Source organism: Gymnoscopelus microlampas (genome assembly GCF_963454915.1).
Source record: "Gymnoscopelus microlampas genome assembly, chromosome: 21".
NCBI classification, from domain to species: domain Eukaryota; kingdom Metazoa; phylum Chordata; class Actinopteri; order Myctophiformes; family Myctophidae; genus Gymnoscopelus; species Gymnoscopelus microlampas.
The window spans coordinates 19,261,353-19,279,561 of record NC_139958.1 but is presented as its reverse complement, the minus strand read 5'-3'; the positions used below and the strand labels follow the sequence as shown (position 1 = coordinate 19,279,561).

Genomic DNA, 18,209 nt, shown 5'->3' with positions numbered 1-18,209 from the left:
CCGTAAATGCACTTGTAGTAGTTAGTGTCCACTTAGTGTGGCGGGGGGGACAGTCAGTCCTAAAGACTGGACCTGGCCTGCAGTACAGAACAAAGCCAAAAAAACACTTCCCAACCGGCGTAAACTATTTCCAAACACTGATGGAAATGCAGCAACATAGAAAATAGCATCAAATACAAAATGCTGTGATGCTCCGGCACACCGATATTTCAATTGATAATGATTAGTATGCACTTGGTGTGCCTGCTAATTGGAAAACTACAGAGAACGAGTAAAGATCAATATTTTTCTGGTAGAATTTATAAATCTTCTTGGACATAATTTTGGCTCATTGCATTTCATTTAGGTAAATGAACTGAACTAAATCGGATTTCAGAGCTATCGGTGTGTGTGTGAGTGAGTGCGTGCGTGTGCGTGTGTGTGTGTGTGTGTGTGTGTGTGTGCGTGCATCTGCGTTTCCGTGTGTCCAATAAGGATCACGTTAGCTCTTCTCTACCGAAATGGAAACTTTACAAGGCTGAAGCTCCATCCCCCTTTATTTCCAAAGCCATCGGAAATAAGAGCTTGGGAGAGAGGGCAACACTTAAAAGGATTAGCTTTCACATAAAAAAAAGTCTAAAGCAAATTGTTTTTATCAGTGAACTCATCCTCTTATAGTGTCCTTCAAAAGGCCTGCACGCCATTCAGACAACACGCTCAATGATACTGTGAATAAAGAACTATATTGGTTGTGAACATCCTGTTCTAGGATATATATTCACTAATATACCTAGCGGAGCTCGTGTGTAAAGAAATACACACATTACATCCTTTGTTAATATTTGGTGTATTTTTAGGGGTCTGACCAGCATAAAGTATCATTCCCCCTCTGTTATTTTCCAAATGTACTCTCATTTGCAATTCCAGTTTCATTACTGTAAAATCAATGTTACTCATAATGCTGGAAGTCATTTGTCTATTTTTCTTCCTCCTCTCACATTATTTCTCTCACAGTTCTGCACTGTTTCTTGGTGTTGCTAGTTCCCATAAAATATGAAAGATAATAGCACAATTCAATGTCATCCACAAGGATAAGCCGAACATATTAAGTCAGCAGGTATCTGGTTCAGAGGAGATTTAGCAACAACAGACAGAAACTTCTTTCTGTCGGGCGGAAACCTTGTATGTCCAAAACGGTTCCTTATTTCTCAAAATGTTTTTAAAAAAATAGCAGAAATTCGCCAATCTACAAGCTCACAATGTGTCGAATCTCGCCAAGTTGTGAGCTTGTAAATCTGCTATTTTTGCCTGACACTGGCATATGCCCAAGGTATAAAATACGCCACTGGTCTAGGAAAAAAACATAAAAAGATGAAGTATCGAGATACAAGATTTCTGCTAGACATTGACGATATGCAGTTCTGTCTGTAGGGCTCCATTCAAAATGTACGAGTACGCTGAAAGAAAACAGCCTAGGGGATGGTCATGCTTTTTAAAATTCAGTCAGAGGAATAGTATACTGTTTTTAACTTGAGTCCAGCGGGAGGGTCATAAAAATGTGAATCGATCACATTTAAGAGAAATTATATTGACTTTGACAACTTTAACTGCTGTTATTCCTGGCAAAAACTGTAATAGCTGTTTTTCTTGGCTGCGCTATCAGTCAATCTTTGTGCTTGGGTGTGTACTATATCTGGAGTATCAGTGGCGCCCCGCTGGAGATGACAGGGTAGATTTAAAGATCAGCGCGTAGAACGAACAATAACAAACATGCTGTTGCACAATGAGGAAATGACAAATTTAAAACCAGAACAAAACATGTTTTTTTTGTTTGTTTTTTGCTGTCCTGAAGAAAGTCTCTTAAAGCAGGGGTCTTCAACAGGGGGGTCCTCAGAGTTACTTCAGGGGGTCCGCCAAATCTTTGTGTGATATGATTTTTTTTTTACATGAACCACTTGAACCATAGCATCCCTTTTCTGAGGAGAACTTTAGCCAAAAATAGCAGATCTACAAGTTCACAGCGCCTTGCACTGCGAGGCGTTGTGAGCTTGTAGATCGGCTATTTTTGGCAAAGAGTTATAGGTATAGAGGGAAAAAAGAGCAGAAAAGGTTTATCTGAAACACAATTTTATACAATATAGAGTAGGGGGTCCCTGCTTCATCTCTCTCTCAGCTAGGGGGTCCTTGGCCTGAAAAGGTTGAAGACCCCTTCTTAAAGAAATTAAAACTAAAAAGGAAAACTACAAACTATGAGGAAAAGGCTCTGTGTATAACTGTAGTCCAAGGTGGCATACCCGTTTCCGGTTCCAGTTCAGTTTCCCATAGCTTCACTTGATTGGCGAGGCTAGGACTTATTTATTTCTAGTTTAAATCTGCTGGCGAACAAATCGGACAGAAGGTTCGGGTTTGCGATTTTTTTTCGCTTCAGTTTCCCATATAGCATAGATTTTTTTTCGGTTCAGTTTCTCAAGCTCACAACGCCTAACCTAGATATCCTTAAGATATACTGCTTCCAGGGGGTCCCTGGAACAACATATTTTGAGATGGGTGGGGGGGTGGGGTCCAAAAATAAACTGTTAGGGTTTAGAAGAGATTTGTAGAATTTGTAGTAGATTTCTAGATTTGAGTTAAAAATGTTCGCAGTGAGCTTGTAGATCGGCTATTTTCTGAGAGTCGGCCTTAACTCATATACTGCCTAGAACGACTAAAACGACTTCTGTCCATAAGCCATGCCTGCCAAGAACGACTAAAACGACTTTTTAAAAAAATTAAAAAATTAAAAATATTTTTTTTAATTTATTTATTTTTTTTAGATTTTTTTTTTTTTTTTTGACCCAAATACCAAGGAGATATGATTTTTCGAAGATATAGACTCCCATCCACTTCCTTGTTAACTTAAAACTTAAAAATTCTGTATCTCGGCTCCTGAGTACTTTTTTTTTTCAATGAAAAATATGGCAGTGTTCAAACGCGGCCAGAATAATTCTGGCAGTGAATGAGTTAAAAGGTTACCTATCTGAGAAAACACCTGAATCCAACTATCTATGAAATCTATGGAAAAGTTTAATCTGCAATACAGTTTTATACAATATGTAGGGGAGTCCCTGCTTCATCTCTCTCTCTCTCAGCTAGGGGGTCCATGGCCTGAAAAACGTTGAAGACCCCTGGATTATTACTGGATTATACCCTGGATGTGGGAGCCAGGAGCACACGCAGACACTGCGTAGCGGCAGGAATTCACATGACCCTCTCTCTCCATGCTCATATAATCATGGTAATCATCACACTCAGAGCAGGTCAGAGCAGCGTACCCCTCATCAACACACGCTTGTCCTTCATTACTTAATTTGCCGTGATGTGTGATAATGATACGGCTGGGATGCGTTATCCGGTTTAAATATCATACTGTTATTGTTCATTATTATTTGGTGGTGGTGGTGGGGGGGGGGTGCTCAAACAAGCCTGTGTGAAATATATTACTTTGTTGTTCAGTAAAATGCAACTGAAAACGTGGTTCGGTTACAAAGTCAGATGGCACTGACCTGAAGAGTGATTTTAGGAAACGTTTATAGTGTCCAAATGAAAACACAAATTCAATTCACAACAACACGTGCACGCACACACGCACACACAGTGTCATTCAATCCGGGAACGCATCTCTGTCATTTTTCGATTTTTTTTGGCTATTCAAAAATAGCAGATCTACAAGCTCATAGCGCGGCACCGAGTGCCGCGCTATGAGCTTGTAGATCTGCTATTTTTGAAAAATCGTGAACATTTGTGCAAATCTTTGAAAATATATTGTTTTAACATTTGTAAAATATTTTGTTCCAGGGACCCCCAGAAGCAAAGTGAGTTACAAATGTTCCCTTAAAAATATATATATTCAAAGATTTGCAACATTTTCACGATTTCTTTAAAAAATAGCAGATCTACAAGAGTGCCACGCTATGAGCTTGTAGATCTGCTATTTTTGAATATCCAAATAAATCTAAAATGACAGAGATGTGGTTCACGGATTGAAAGGGTTAAAAAGACTTAGTGAAACAACATTGCCGATTCTAATTTCTCATGGGCTCCTTTTTCCCCTCTTAGCGAAGCGGCAGACCTTTGACCTGTTACCCTGCACTAAATGAGATTTACAGGCACACAGCAAGTCCCCTCCCCCCCCCCCCCACACACACACACACACACACACACACACAGGTGGAAGATGTACTCGCATGTTTTACTTTATGTAAAAGTAGCGATACCACAATGTAGAAATACTCTGCTACAAGTAAAGGTACACACACAAGTATTGGCATCAAAACACCAGTACCAAAGTAGAAGTACTCAAGTTTTCCAACATTTTGTCAAACTTTATCAAAAAATTCTATGTAAGCTCTATGTAAGCTCACAACGCGTCGTGAGCTTGTAGATGAACTTGTGAGCTTAGTTTTTTAATGATTCTCTCTTCTATTAAGGAAATTCAAATAAGAATATTGGCTTCTTCCTTTTCTTGCACAATAACTTGTTTCTTTTGATGTATTGTTTCATTTTTAAATACAATGGTGCTAAAAACTAAACTAAAATAAATTGAATTGGCTATTTTTCACCAACCAAAGTATAAAATTGTCCATAAGTGGTTATACATTTAACAATAATCTAAATCTGCAAAGTAACTAGTAAAGCTATCAAATAAATGCAGTGTGAGTAAAAAGCTCAATTACTTTGCGACTCAGGTGTAGTGGGGTAGAGTATTGAAACATTCAAATACTCAAGTAAAGTAAAACGTACCTCAAAATTGTACTTTGAGTACAGTACTCGAGTAAATGTACTTAGCTACTTTCCACCACCGCCCTCTCACCACCCATTAACATGAACCCGGAGTCACACAAGGGCACAAGCTGCCTCATTTTATCTAATGAACATGAGGAAGAAATATCTTCTTTGCCGGTGATTAATAAAAAAAAGCAAAGTGCTAGCACATCTCCAATTTTATGACTTGTACATAAGTCAACCCCCCCCTCCCCCTCCCCCTCCCAAAGCTACTAAATATGCCATGCATTTAGTGGAGACGATGCTGGCCCTGATGTATGGTCGGGAATATGACTCAGGTTTATTAATCTGCTGGAGTTGTCATGGCAACAGTAGGATGTAAAAAACATACAGGGTTCAACCCAGTGTGGGTGTCAGTAGAATAACTAAGATTATTTTCTATGGGGACCAGTTATAAAACATCTGTGTCTGTACGGGCACAGTCACTACGCATTAGGAAGAAAAAAAGTAATAACCAAATGGGTCAATTTGACTGTCTCGGAGTTACATTAGCACGTCTGTGTGCACATTAATAATATAACCGCGTAGTCGTGCACAAGCGGTAGAGCAGCCGTTTAGGAACCCGGAAGGTTCCTGCAGGACGCGCTCTTCCTTGCATGGATGCCTCTGCTGTGGTTGCGTGAATGGGTGAATGTATGCACATTGTAAAGTGCCTTTGATAAAGCCCCTATAGAAATGCTGAACATTTATCATTGACGGCAATGGAATGAAAACTGCGACTCACTCACTGTATACGAGTCAAGATAAAGGCCCTTTCTTGTGTAAAGAAGGAGAAATGAAAGAGAGAAAAAAAGTCTAGACTTCCATGGATATTGTATCTTTATATTGAAATATACATCACTGTCTCCCTGTCGGTATGAAAAAACAACACTTGTAGTGCATCCTCCTGGGCCGAGAGCTCAAAGAAGAGTCTTATCACTGGGACAGTGCTGTGAATGTGAGAGAATGTTATTGCACTGTTGGTCTCTGAATGGTGACAGAGGGAGAAGCGGCGGCAGGAATAAAAACAAGGAAATTGCAGTATCAGTGTTTGGCTTTGATTGGTAGTGACAAACAGCCTAAAGGCCGGTCAAATTACAGCACCATCCAACCCCCTAATGATTCACCCATCCATCAACCCGGGCAATCCTCAGCTAGCTCATCAATTTAATTGGTTTACGACGCAAGTCCGCCCCAAACTCCTGTCAAATGTCTGGCATCGGAAGTTCCCCATCGCCTTCTCCCTGTAAATCTGCCAGGCGTAAACCTCCCTTGCATTGAAGTTTACAACACTCCATCTAAAATAAAACTAGGGCACATGAATCAGCTGTCGGACATGTGAAGCGAGCGACATTTATATTGCACTTGTAAAACTATCAAAAAGAGTGTCCTCATGCTACATGGGATACTTAAATGAGTCGTGTTTGATACATTTTCCGCAATTTTATATCATTCCTCAGCGATAGTAAATGTTCACACATCAAAATATTGCCTTCCTTCCAAATGACTTATCTCTGCACAGCTCACCAAACTAGATTGAGCGGATAGGATGGATAAGACAAGCATATCATTCAAATTTGGGCTCGAAGTCGAGGAGGGTAGCTATCCTAATCAGTAAGAGGTGCAATAATGTCAAGCGTGGAATCTGCCTCCACATGGCGTTATATTATATCATTGTAGTTGGTCAATTATACGGATTTCCCATTATTTTTAACCAATATTTATGCTCCAAAGTTGTTCTCTAGACTTGCCAAGTGTGGATAAGCATCACCCCTTTGTAGGTGGGGACACATTTTCTGCACATTTACACCGTAGCAAAATTCTTTACACCGTACACTGTAGCTCCTCTTAGGATGGTCCAAGTCGAAATAGGCACAATCAATTAAAGATTTTCTTAAGACAAATGGTGATATATGGTGAGTCTGCACTCCTAACTCTAGAGGTTATTCTTTCTTATCCCCGGCCAATAAGACATTTCCACCAATAGATTTCTTTATTGATGAAAAGTTTGTCTTTTGTCTTCCTCTGCTTTTGATGCATTCCTGGTGCAGTGCCCAATCATCGCCCATACAGTCTTAATGCTCCGCTTCTTTCCAAAGAACCTTTTGTAAAAGTTGTATTATATTATATTGGGAGTCGATGAAAGGACACTTAAGCGGGCAGATTATATTCACACACCACAATGCATAGGGAAGCAGGTATTGAAGGCCTCAGGCAGTTGACAGATAATATTAAGAAGTTGGATACAGGTTTGAAACTTTAAAGTAGAGTAGCCGAAAGTGATATTTTTTTGTTAAAACAAAAACTTTTTTGTTAAAAGGTTAAATCACTACATTCTGAGTGTGTTCAGTAACAGTGGTCTCCCCATCTCTCCAGCTCTTAATAAACAGAAAATACATTTTCAGGTGGGTTGCCAATTTTGCAGTGTTCCAATACCAATGTTGTCTGCTCACTTCTTTGTTTCATCACTTCCAAATGCACTTGGTTATCCTGTACTTGAGTTCTCTCTCCTGATTGGATAGAACTGGTACTGACCTGAAAATGCATTTTCTGTTTACTAAAGAGCTGGAGAGACAGGGAGACCCGTGTTACTGAACAAATAGTCTATAGCAATGATTATTATCAGAATTCTAAAGCTATTTAACACTTATTTTAACACAAAAAATATCACTTACCCTACCTTTAAATGGAATTCGATCTTCTCTCAACATGAGAATGTTATTTTAAATTCTAGGCACAGCTCCTAATCGCATGGGGATAAGGCTGTGACATATTTAGCGCATCAGTCATGTCAGAGGACTGCCAATCAATATAGCTGAAACAAGTGATGAACAGGGTTTAAAGCACACAGTATAAAAATGAATTCATGTTTTCATCACTACTACACACATCAGAGCCACCATGATGTGGCAGGCTTAGACAATTTGTTTCATTATCTTAGTATCCCTAGAGTAGATTTAGCTGGAATTAGCGTTGGAGGACAACATTTGTATTGTAGAGATTGCAGAATCGATTAGGCAGTGGTGGAAAAAGTACTCAAATGTTTTACTTAAGTAAAAGTATCAATACTGCAATGTAGAAGTACTCTGTTACAAGTAAAGGTCCAGAATTCAAAATTGACTTGAGTAAAAGTACAAAAGTATTGGCATCAAAATGTACTGTAAAGTCCCAAAAGTTCTCATTATGCAGAATGTCCCATTTCAAGTTTTCAAATGTATACAACTCTTTTTAAAATAGCAGATCTACAAGCTATTTTCAAATGGCCAAAATGTACATAGGGCATAAGTAGTTAATGTATGTTTTGTTATAATGACCAAGTAACTATAGTATGTTAAGTTTTCAAATAATTGTAGTGGAGTAGAAGTAAAAGTATTGGACATTGGAAATACTCAAGTAAAGTACAAATATCGCAAAATTGTACTTAAGTACATTACTTGAGTACATGTACTTAGTTACTTTCCACCACTGGTGCTGAAGTGTTCTTGAGCAAGACACTGAAGCCCTAATTGCTCCCAATGAGCAGCTGCGTATACCTTGCATGGCTACCTCTGCTGTGGACGTGAGAATGTGTGTTAATGTGAATGTAATGTACATTGTAAAGCAATTTGGATAAAGACCCTATATAAATTCACCGTTTACCATTGTTCATTAATTTGAAATCCAGTCTGAGGTTATTCATTAAAAAAATAAAGAATTACGTAGTTGGCGGTGACCAAAGTCAAAGTGAAATATATTTGGGGGATTGAGTTCCTTGGCACTGTTGGCACTGCATGTGCAAAAGAAATGTTGCACTGATTGGTGTAGCGGTTTGAAAGATTATCCACGGACAGACATACAGACAGACAGACAGACAGACAGACAGAGGCAAAAACATAATCTCCCCCTGCCATAGGCCTGGCACAGATTAAGATCCTTGCAGATCTCCCTCTGTCTCGAAGTGTCTCAATCTCTCAATCATTACTGCAGACCAAACAGGCTTTATGAGGGACACGTACACATTTTTATGCCTCCGCTGGTGAGCCTCCGCTGAGTGAATAGCAGATCTACAAGCTCATAGCGCGGCACTCGGTGCCGCGCTATGAGCTTGTATATCTGCTATTCGTCCGTCCCAACCTTGTGAATCTCAGGAATGCCTGGAGGGAATCTCATGACATTTGGTACAGAAGTCTGTGCCAAATGTCATGAAATTCCCTAAGTGAACGTCTGTACTTTAAGACTCAGGGATGAACTGATTAGAAGTAGGTGATCAAAGGTCAAGGTCAGTGAGACCTAAAAAAAAACACATTCATTAAATTCCTTAAACGTTTCCACTACATACTGTATGAGTCTGGACAGGCATGGATGTCGCAACAACTGCAACTGTTTGGCAGAGGCCTATAACCCTCAATGCGGTATTTCTAGTTTAATACACTGTAAGGCACTTTCTAAATATTCTTTAAAATCCCTCTTCATCCATCTCTCCACTATTATAACTTCATGCTGAAAAAGCTTATGATTGGATGGAGTACGATTCCCTCGTTTACACTCTTGAAAGGTTTGGTTTTGGTCCAAAATGTATATCCTGTAATAGGACTTTATATCCTTCCCCAGTGGCTGCTGAACAATGACCTATCCACTTAGTTTAAATTGCAATGGCCACAAATAAAGGGGTGGCCAATGTGTCCCTCTCTTGTTCGCTATTGTTATTGAACCACTAGCACTAGCCCTATACGACAGGATATTTCTAGTAAAAGGAATTCGTTGCCGAGTCCATGGAGTATAAAATATCGCTTTATGGGAATCGGAATCACATAATCATAGGCACAAGCACGACCGCTGTCTTTGAAGGGAAAGTGATCTCACTCGTTCTGTTTATTAAACCCTTTTAGACCAGGAACGCATCTGTCAAATGTTTTGATATTTTTAGATATAAAAAAAATAGCAGATATACAAGCTCATGCTATTTTCATTTATTCCTGTTACCGAGTATACTGTATCCACAGTTTGGTGGATGTTCACAGTAGATGTTGCTATGATGTTTCTTCAACCTTATCCAACAAATGTGCAAGTGTGCAGCAGTATGCCGTAGGGCATTAACAGAATAATCGAATATTCGAATATTCGACTATCAAACCACTATTCGACCACTGTACATCAAATTCGATTATTCAAAAAAAAAGAAGAAAAAAAGTGGCTTTTCTACAGCAGACACGCAGCTGTGAGCTCTGGTGTTGGTAGTTTTCCTAATACAGTACATTCATGGTTGATTGTTGTCAAATCATTTCATACTGTATGTGAGCTTGTGCCTAGGGCTGTCCCTTAAAAGTCGACGCGTCGGGCGAGGAGCCTGACGTCGACTCGCATTCCTTGAGTCCAGTCGTCAACGCCAATGCCATTTTTAGAATACTTACAGGTCGAATAAGTCGAATGCTAAAAATCACTATTCGTGAATGCCCTAGCATGCCGGGATAAACTGACCAATAGTAAGTATTTCCACACTGTTGACTGTAGTCCGCATTGAGCGTAGAGCCACGATTTTCTGCCTTTTTATCTTTCTGCATGAGTGCTGTCATTTCATGCGCCCCGCCTGCATTGAGTGACGGCACAACGTCTCGTACACTTACTTTAGCCTAGTTAGTAAAAATGTAATTGATATCTCATAATGAGGGAATACCGTACGCAAAGATAATGGGGTTCACCGAGGTTGCAAGTCTTTTTGACCCTGAGGAACACGAAGACACACTTAAATCATTGGCTCATCAAAACCAAGGACATAAAACACTATTGAGTGCTTGGAAATGTCACATAAAGCCTATAGCGTGATTATACCAGAGACCATACTGAACCAGTGAAGTGAGACAATACGCAAATTGCATGAGGTCGGTGGTGAAAAGGGAGTTTGTAGTATTTTAATGTGTCCTGAGGACACTTTTTCTGACGCTTTTTCTGACGCCTTTTCTGAAGCTTTTTCTGCCTTCATTAGATAGTCTAGGACAGGGGTCTTCAACAGGGGGTCCGGGACCCCCTAGGGGGTCCTCAGAGTTACTACAGGGGGTCCGCAAAATCTTTGTGTGATATGATTTTTTTTTTTTTTTTACATTAACCACTTGAACCCTAGCAACCCTTTTCTGAGGAGAACTTTAGCCAAAAATAGCAGATCTACAAGCTCACAACGCAGATCGACTATTTTTTATAAATGGTAAATAAATGGTAAATGGTGCATTTATATAGCGCTTCTATCCGAATCGCTTTACATTGATTGTGCCATTAACCCATTCACACACACATTCATACACCGATGGCGGAGGAAACCATGCAAGGCACCAACCTGCTCATCGGGAGCAATTAGGGGTTCAGTGTCTTGCTCAAGGACACTTCGACACTAACTCAAGGGGAGCGCCCCAGCCCGGGATCGAACTGGGAACCTTGCGGTTTTCCAGTTCACTCTACCCGGCCACTCTACCCCTGAGCCACTGCGACTATTTTTTATAGGTGTAGAGGGAAAAAAGAGCAGCAAACGTTTATCTGAAACACAATGTTATACAATATAGAGGGGGGTCCCTGCTTCATCTCTCTCTCAGCTAGCTAGGGGGTCCTTGTGCCTGAAAACGTTGAAGACCCCTTGTCTAGGAAATGGGGAGAGAGAGATGGGGAGTGACGCGCAGCGAAGGTCGTCGCGATCGGGATTCGAACCCGCGACACTGAGGATTTGTGTTGTGCACATGAAGCTCATATACACTTTTCACTTACCATGCAGCCCGTCGAGTCTAGCCGGCGGTCAGCCACGCACTTGAAGTTCTTCTTGCAGCCGCCGTTGTCTTTGGAGCACTCACGAGCCGGCCCGAAGGACGCCAGGAGGTCGTCCACCGTCTCAAAGTATGTGGACATCATGGCTTCTTCTCTGTAAAGGAAGAGGAAAGGATCATGGCTTTAAAAAAGACACTTAAACCCATTTAATCCGGGAACGCAACTGTGTCATTTTAGATGTGTTTGGCTATTCAAAAATAGCAGATATACAAGCGCGTAGCGCGGCACCGAGTGCCGCGCTACGAGCTTGTAGATCTGCTATTTTTGAAAAATCGTGAAAATGTGCGCAAATCTTTGAATATATATATTTTTTTAAAGCGAACATTTGTTACTCAAATCTTTGCTTCTGGGGGTCCATGGAACAACATTATGTTTGAGATGGGGGGTCCGTGGCCAAATACATATCATTTTGGGGGTCCTTGACATGAAAAAAAAAGTTGAGAACTAACAGGTCTAGAGGCTTCAAGTTGTCCAAACAAAATCAATTACAGATGTGTTTGCACACGGTATTGTCCCAGTTAATCCTCGTCTCATTTCAGCAGTGTCACATTAAGCCAAACATGATTGATGAACGAGCTCTCAGGGTGTACAAAATAGTTTGATAATTAAAAGTAAAATGCAAAAAAGTAACCATATGCTGGCAGCTTGAAAATAAATTGTTATCAGAGAATCACATAAAAGCAGGAAATTAGGGAGCGTTTGCTATTTCACGGGCATTGTTCTACTGAGATATTGTCACTATCACTCCAGACAATTGAAAGATTAAAATGATAATAAAGCACGATTTTAAGTGTTGCACTTATTGTAATTTTCCCTACTGTGAGCAATAGCTACGTGTCTAGAATGTAAAATGTAGAAGGCGCAGGTAAACTGAAGAGTGCTTTTGACAAACAGACATGTGTTTTCTTGGCGTTGCTATGGCTAATTCATCCCCCGCTCTTCTGTCCTCGGCAACAAATGCAATATCTCTCTGCAAAACCTCATTATTTCCATCATGTCATTATGGAACAATAAAGTTGTATTACAGCAATAACGCAGGTGTTACACTGGAAGTCCCAGTATTATTATATAGCTGGCAGAGGACAGCAAACCGTATTAAAAACAGAATTGAAGTAAGGCTCTGAGAAAGATGAAGGTGGAAAAATGATATTAATACAACATCTGATTCCTTTTGTGATAACCCATGGTTAGGAGTTACATGGAAGCTCAGTTAGATGATATGGGTGGGCTATTATCTCCTGAGGGATCAACAGATGTTTTCAGCAAACACACCTCCTCCTCCTACCTCCTGCTCTGAGCAATGATCAAAATGTGGATTTCAAACAGGAATCACTGCACATCTGTAAATGCAGACATTTTGATGAGAGCGTTTCAATTGGATGTATGCTTGTAAAGGCAATCTATTTACCTACTGTAGGCCTATTTACTTAAGCAAATGATGGTATTTTTGTGCTTGCCACCAGACTGCAGAGTACACATTGTGCTTAGTCTTCCAGAGAAATAAGTCTGAAATAATTTTGTTTCTCCAATAATTTGACCATTGTTTCTTTTATTTGTGCATTTGTCAATAACATGTTAGTGAATAGCTAATGTACAGTGTACTGTATCAAGTGTGGATGGAAGATTCAGAACAAAGGAAGGGAGAGAGAGAGAGAGAGAGAGAGAGAGAGAGAGAGAGAGAGAGAGAGAGAGAGAGAGAGAGAGAGAGAGAGAGGACGAGACGTCTTAGCTTGAGGATAGAAACATAGTGATCTTGACCTGGATTTGTGAATATGTAAAAATCTAAATAACCACAAGGGATTATCAGCTCTTTGGGTAGTCATCCCGTTGCAATAACCTTTATAATCTAATGACGGCTACAAGCTGTATGCCTTAATTAAAGGCGTGAGCCAGAGAGACAAATTGGGTATTTGGTCGTCGGTGGTATAAAGGGTACAGGATGTACTCAACAGAAAAAGAACCATGTCACTGTGATATACGCTGACTGAGAAAATACAATAATGGTAGTCTCTGTTCCTCTCACAGCTGGATATATAGAGCACCTTCAAACTACCTGTATTATATGTACTGCATGATAGTCCTCTATGAGAGTGGTTCACAAACTTTTTCATGTCAAGGACCCCCAAAAAGTATTTGGCTGCCCCGCCCCCCCATCGCAAAAAATATTTTGTGCCAGGGATTTTTCAAAAATAGCTGATATACAAGCTCATAGCGCGGCACTTGGTGCCGCGCTATGAGCTTGTATATCTGCTATTTTTGAAAAGCCAAAGTATAAAATATGGTTAAAGTGGTTAAAATGATTGTGACGCTATATTATCTAATTCCAATGAATTGAATATTGTGAAAATAGCCGATATAAAAGCTATTTTCAAAAGAATTGCCTCTTTCTTATATCATTTGACAATTTGGCCAATGTTCGACCAGTTTTTAAAGTATCATTTGTTGATTACTTTTGATGCAGTAATTGTCTTTTTTTTCCATTTCATTTCTTTTGTTTCATTTAGGTGTTATAAAGGTCTTAAAAGACATTAAATTGTCACTTCACTGTCATCTGGGGACCCCGACCCCCAGTTTGGGAACCACTGCTCTACTTTATGGAGTGGTACTGGCCAAGAACGCGGTGTTTTTTCTGGACATGGCCGATGCATTGTGGTGTCCAGGTCTCTAAGCCAAGATCCTGCAGTGATACTGAGTCCCACTGAACAGGTGGACAGCTGGTGCTTTTTTGTTTGCACTTCATACGACAAATAAACGGTTGAAAACTGGCAAAGTATTCCTTTAAAGCACCGGTGCCCAACGTGGGGGTCCTTTGAAGGGGCTCCAGGTATTCCTCAGAAAGAATTAGGAACAGTTTAAACACTTATATAAGCCCCGTTTTATTTCTTCAACAATTTGAAAATAGCCAATTCACAAGCTCACAATGTGCTGTACAACGTGTCACATTTTTCTTATTTTAGAAACATTTTGACAAATAATGACAAATCCTGGGGGTTATATGGGGGTTCCTGGCACAACATATTTTTTAATGGGGATCCGTGGCCAAAAATGTTTGAGAACCTAGTGCTTAAAACGAGACAACCACAAGATACAGAGGGAAGGAAAAACACACAGACAGAAATGTAAAAGGACAGGAGTAGATGCAACAGAAAAATCAATGAATTACATGTAGTCATCATTTGCCGCAAAGAACACATTTTCATTTTGACATCAATACTCACACAAATCACGCAGAAGCCCACGCACGCACGCACACACACACACACACACACACACACACACACACACACACACACACACACACACACACACACACACACACACACACACACACACACACACACACACACACACACACACACACACACACACACACACACACACACACACACACACACACACACACACACACACACACACACAAAAGAGCCTTATCTTTTATAGTAAGCAGAACAAAGCCCTATACTGCAGATAAGCAGAAGAAAATGTGAAAATATATGCAGCAGACACCCTAATACAAACACACAAAACAAACACAAGCACACTTACACACTTTAATCTCATATCAAGATCCTCATAGTCGGATCTTTTGTCAGCCAACAAAATAATCAGAAACTAAACAGTGGATGTGACAGTATAATAATGAGTATAGTCTGTCTGTCTGTCTGTCTGTCTGTCTGTCTGTCTGTCTGTCTGTCTGTCTGTCAGACGCGCGCACGTGTGCGTGTGTTCAAGGGTTAAAGGGTATTGAGATGGCTCATGACTAAGTAACTACAGTTAGTACATTTACTAAAGTTTTGGACTTGAGTACAATTTTGAACAACATTTACATTTACTTGATTATTTAATTGTTTGCAATACTTTATACTTCTACTCCACTACATCTCTTTATTTCTGTATTCGGAAATAGCCGATCTAAGCTCACAATGTATCACATCACGACGGGTTGAGAGCTTGTAAATCTTTTTAAAAATGTATTTCTGCTAAATTAAGTATATTTTGATGCCAAATACAAGACTTTTACTTGTAACAGAGTATTTCTACATTGTGCTATTGTCAAATCGAAGTACTTATGCCATCACAATTACCAAAGAAAAACATGTTTTTCCTCCTATTCCTTTGTGGTAATATGGTGCATCATGGCAATATGTCTTAGTGCTGCAGCACCAGAGCTAAATTAACACAAGTCTCATGTGACTTCACTGAAACCCACAAGCTACTGTTAATAAAACAAGCAGTCGGCATACTTTGATCTCCGGAGACATATTTAAAAATAAACATTCATTTTATCTTCTGGTCCGTGTCTATGCACATAATTATCAACAGTGAGCACTCAGGTTGCACGCACGAGAGAGAGAGAGAGAGAGAGAGAGAGAGAGAGAGAGAGAGAGAGAGAGAGAGAGAGAAGGGGGGAGGGAGGCTGAGAAATCGAGAGGCGAAGAGATTGATTGATTGATAAATGAATGAACCTTCGCTGCACAGAGTAGTGAAGTCATAGTGTAATTAATGTGAAGTGTGAATTATTGATGTTCTCTGTTGTGCTCTCTCTCTCTCTCTCTCTCTCTCGATGTGGCCATTGATGCAGGAAGTGCTCTGCAGCACAGAAGGTCAAAGGTCACAGCCGCCGCTTGAATCACGTGGAGACCTCCTGAAGCTTTGTACCTTGACATCAATATGTCACCGTATGTCACTGAGGAGTGGATGCAAAGGCAATAAAGAAAACATCCTACGGGGGGGAAACTTTAACGAGGCCAGTACAGGGACGGCATGATCCTAAATGAAAAACAACTCTCAGTTATCCAGCATTAAAAACAAGCACCTTTTCTGTATCTCAATAGGTTTGTCAACGGGAGGACGAGTGTTCATGTTTTAATTGACCAAAATCAAATCATGTGGATCTCAGGTTCTCGTGTTAATTTCGACAGCAAACTCTGACTTAGTCTTAGTCTTTTGTCTAGTCTTAGTCTAGTCTTAGTCGACTATCAAAACCTTAGACTTTTAGTCTTAGTCAACAAAATGAACACTGCTCGTGAGAATAGCACGGCTCCAATCAGACTTCATGCCAGTGACATCAGCCATCTATGACATTTTTGCCTGTGACATATCTGCTAATGTATGATGTAAATTTGCCAAAAAGTGGGCAAGGTTTCAGCCAATCGTGGGGCAACATTGACTTCCATTACGAAAATGCTAAGTTTAATATGAAATATAAAAAAAAAAGTATTAGAAACATCTGATCAGTCGAGCGATTTGTGAGATTCGCTCCAGACAGACAGACAGACAGACAGACAGACAGGTAATTAACCACTTTAAACCTGATGTCCAAGAACCGTATCGTGACACTTTTGTGAGCGTGCAGATCTGCTATTTTCGTTATTTGTCGTACAACACTAGTATATAACCAAGGTGAACAAGTAACAGCTAATAAATGCTTTGAATTAAAAAAAAAAAAGTGTTTTAATGGCGTTTCAACAGAGCATCCTGACCTGGCTTGTCTTCTGTGATGAAAAACACAATGTCCCCATTACTTACAGGCGTCAGTTCACTGGGAGGTGGGAGTATGCACACTATTACAGCAATTTACTATGTATGAAACTGTAATTTGTGAAGCATTGTGATAGCAGGTCATGTCTAAGGCTAATTGGCGCGCCTGCATTGATTGGACGTGCTTGTCATGCCGCCTTGATGGAGAGCCTGAGAAATCAGCATGCGCCATCCATTAACTTTTAGTAGTAATAAAAAAAGCTCCAGGCCCGCCCCAGCTGGCATTGTTGCAGTGGACCTTTACAAGGTACAGTGAAGGGGCAAGAGATAACTCACTCTCTCTCTCTGGCCTTGTGTACACACACACACACACACACACACACACACACTCACACTCACACTCACACACACACACACACACACTCACACACACACACACACACACACACACACACACACACACACACACACACACACGCGCGTGAGAGTATAAAACATTCTGCAGCATGATTATTATGGCTCTTGGGGTACTACTGTAAATAGGTGACTTTTATTCTACACTTCATTATTTTTTAAAACTACTTTCAACCCGGTGTCCCTATTTTGGGCATGGCATGCCATTACAGGTAATTTTAGCTTGTCAATGTTTTTTATTTCGCTGTATTTTTTTATTGTACAGTGTGACCCCTTGCAGAATAGGATACTGCTGAAGCAGTGACTAATGGGGATCTGGTGAAAATGTCCCAAAAATAAAAAGGCCAATATACAAGCTTGAAGATTTTCGCTACTTTAGAAAAATGTTGAAAGTATAAAATAGGGCTGAACTGGTTTACTTGGTTAATGGTGGAGCTTCTTAAATACAGTATGACCTCATTTGTTTGGCCGTGAGTTCTCCAAACCCCGGCCTGCATTAGGCTACAGACCCCCCTTTCAAACAATTTAACTAATAACTCTGAGTACAAATGGACCAGTTGGTTCCATTTGTACACTCTCACAGTTACAGACCCAAAACTAAGGATCAATTTGGTTACTATTTGGTAACCATTAATCATTTAGCCACACGTTGAGAACCAGTGGTACAGTAGAGCAGTGGTTCTCAACCTTTTCAGGCCTTGAACCCCCAAAATATATGTTTTTTTAACTGGGGACCCCCCACCCTGTGA

General features: G+C 40.2%; 1 protein-coding gene across 1 annotated transcript in view; it reads right to left on the bottom strand.

Moving 5' to 3' along the window:
- The window catches only part of astn2 (astrotactin 2), a gene marked incomplete at both ends in the record, with an annotated part of 637,213 nt that overhangs the window by 266,326 nt on the left and 352,678 nt on the right, over positions 1–18,209 (bottom strand). The window contains one exon of the mRNA XM_084047140.1: positions 11,509–11,659. Within this exon, the coding sequence (XP_083903266.1) occupies positions 11,509–11,659 (151 nt within the window). The remainder of the gene's footprint in view (positions 1–11,508; positions 11,660–18,209) is intronic.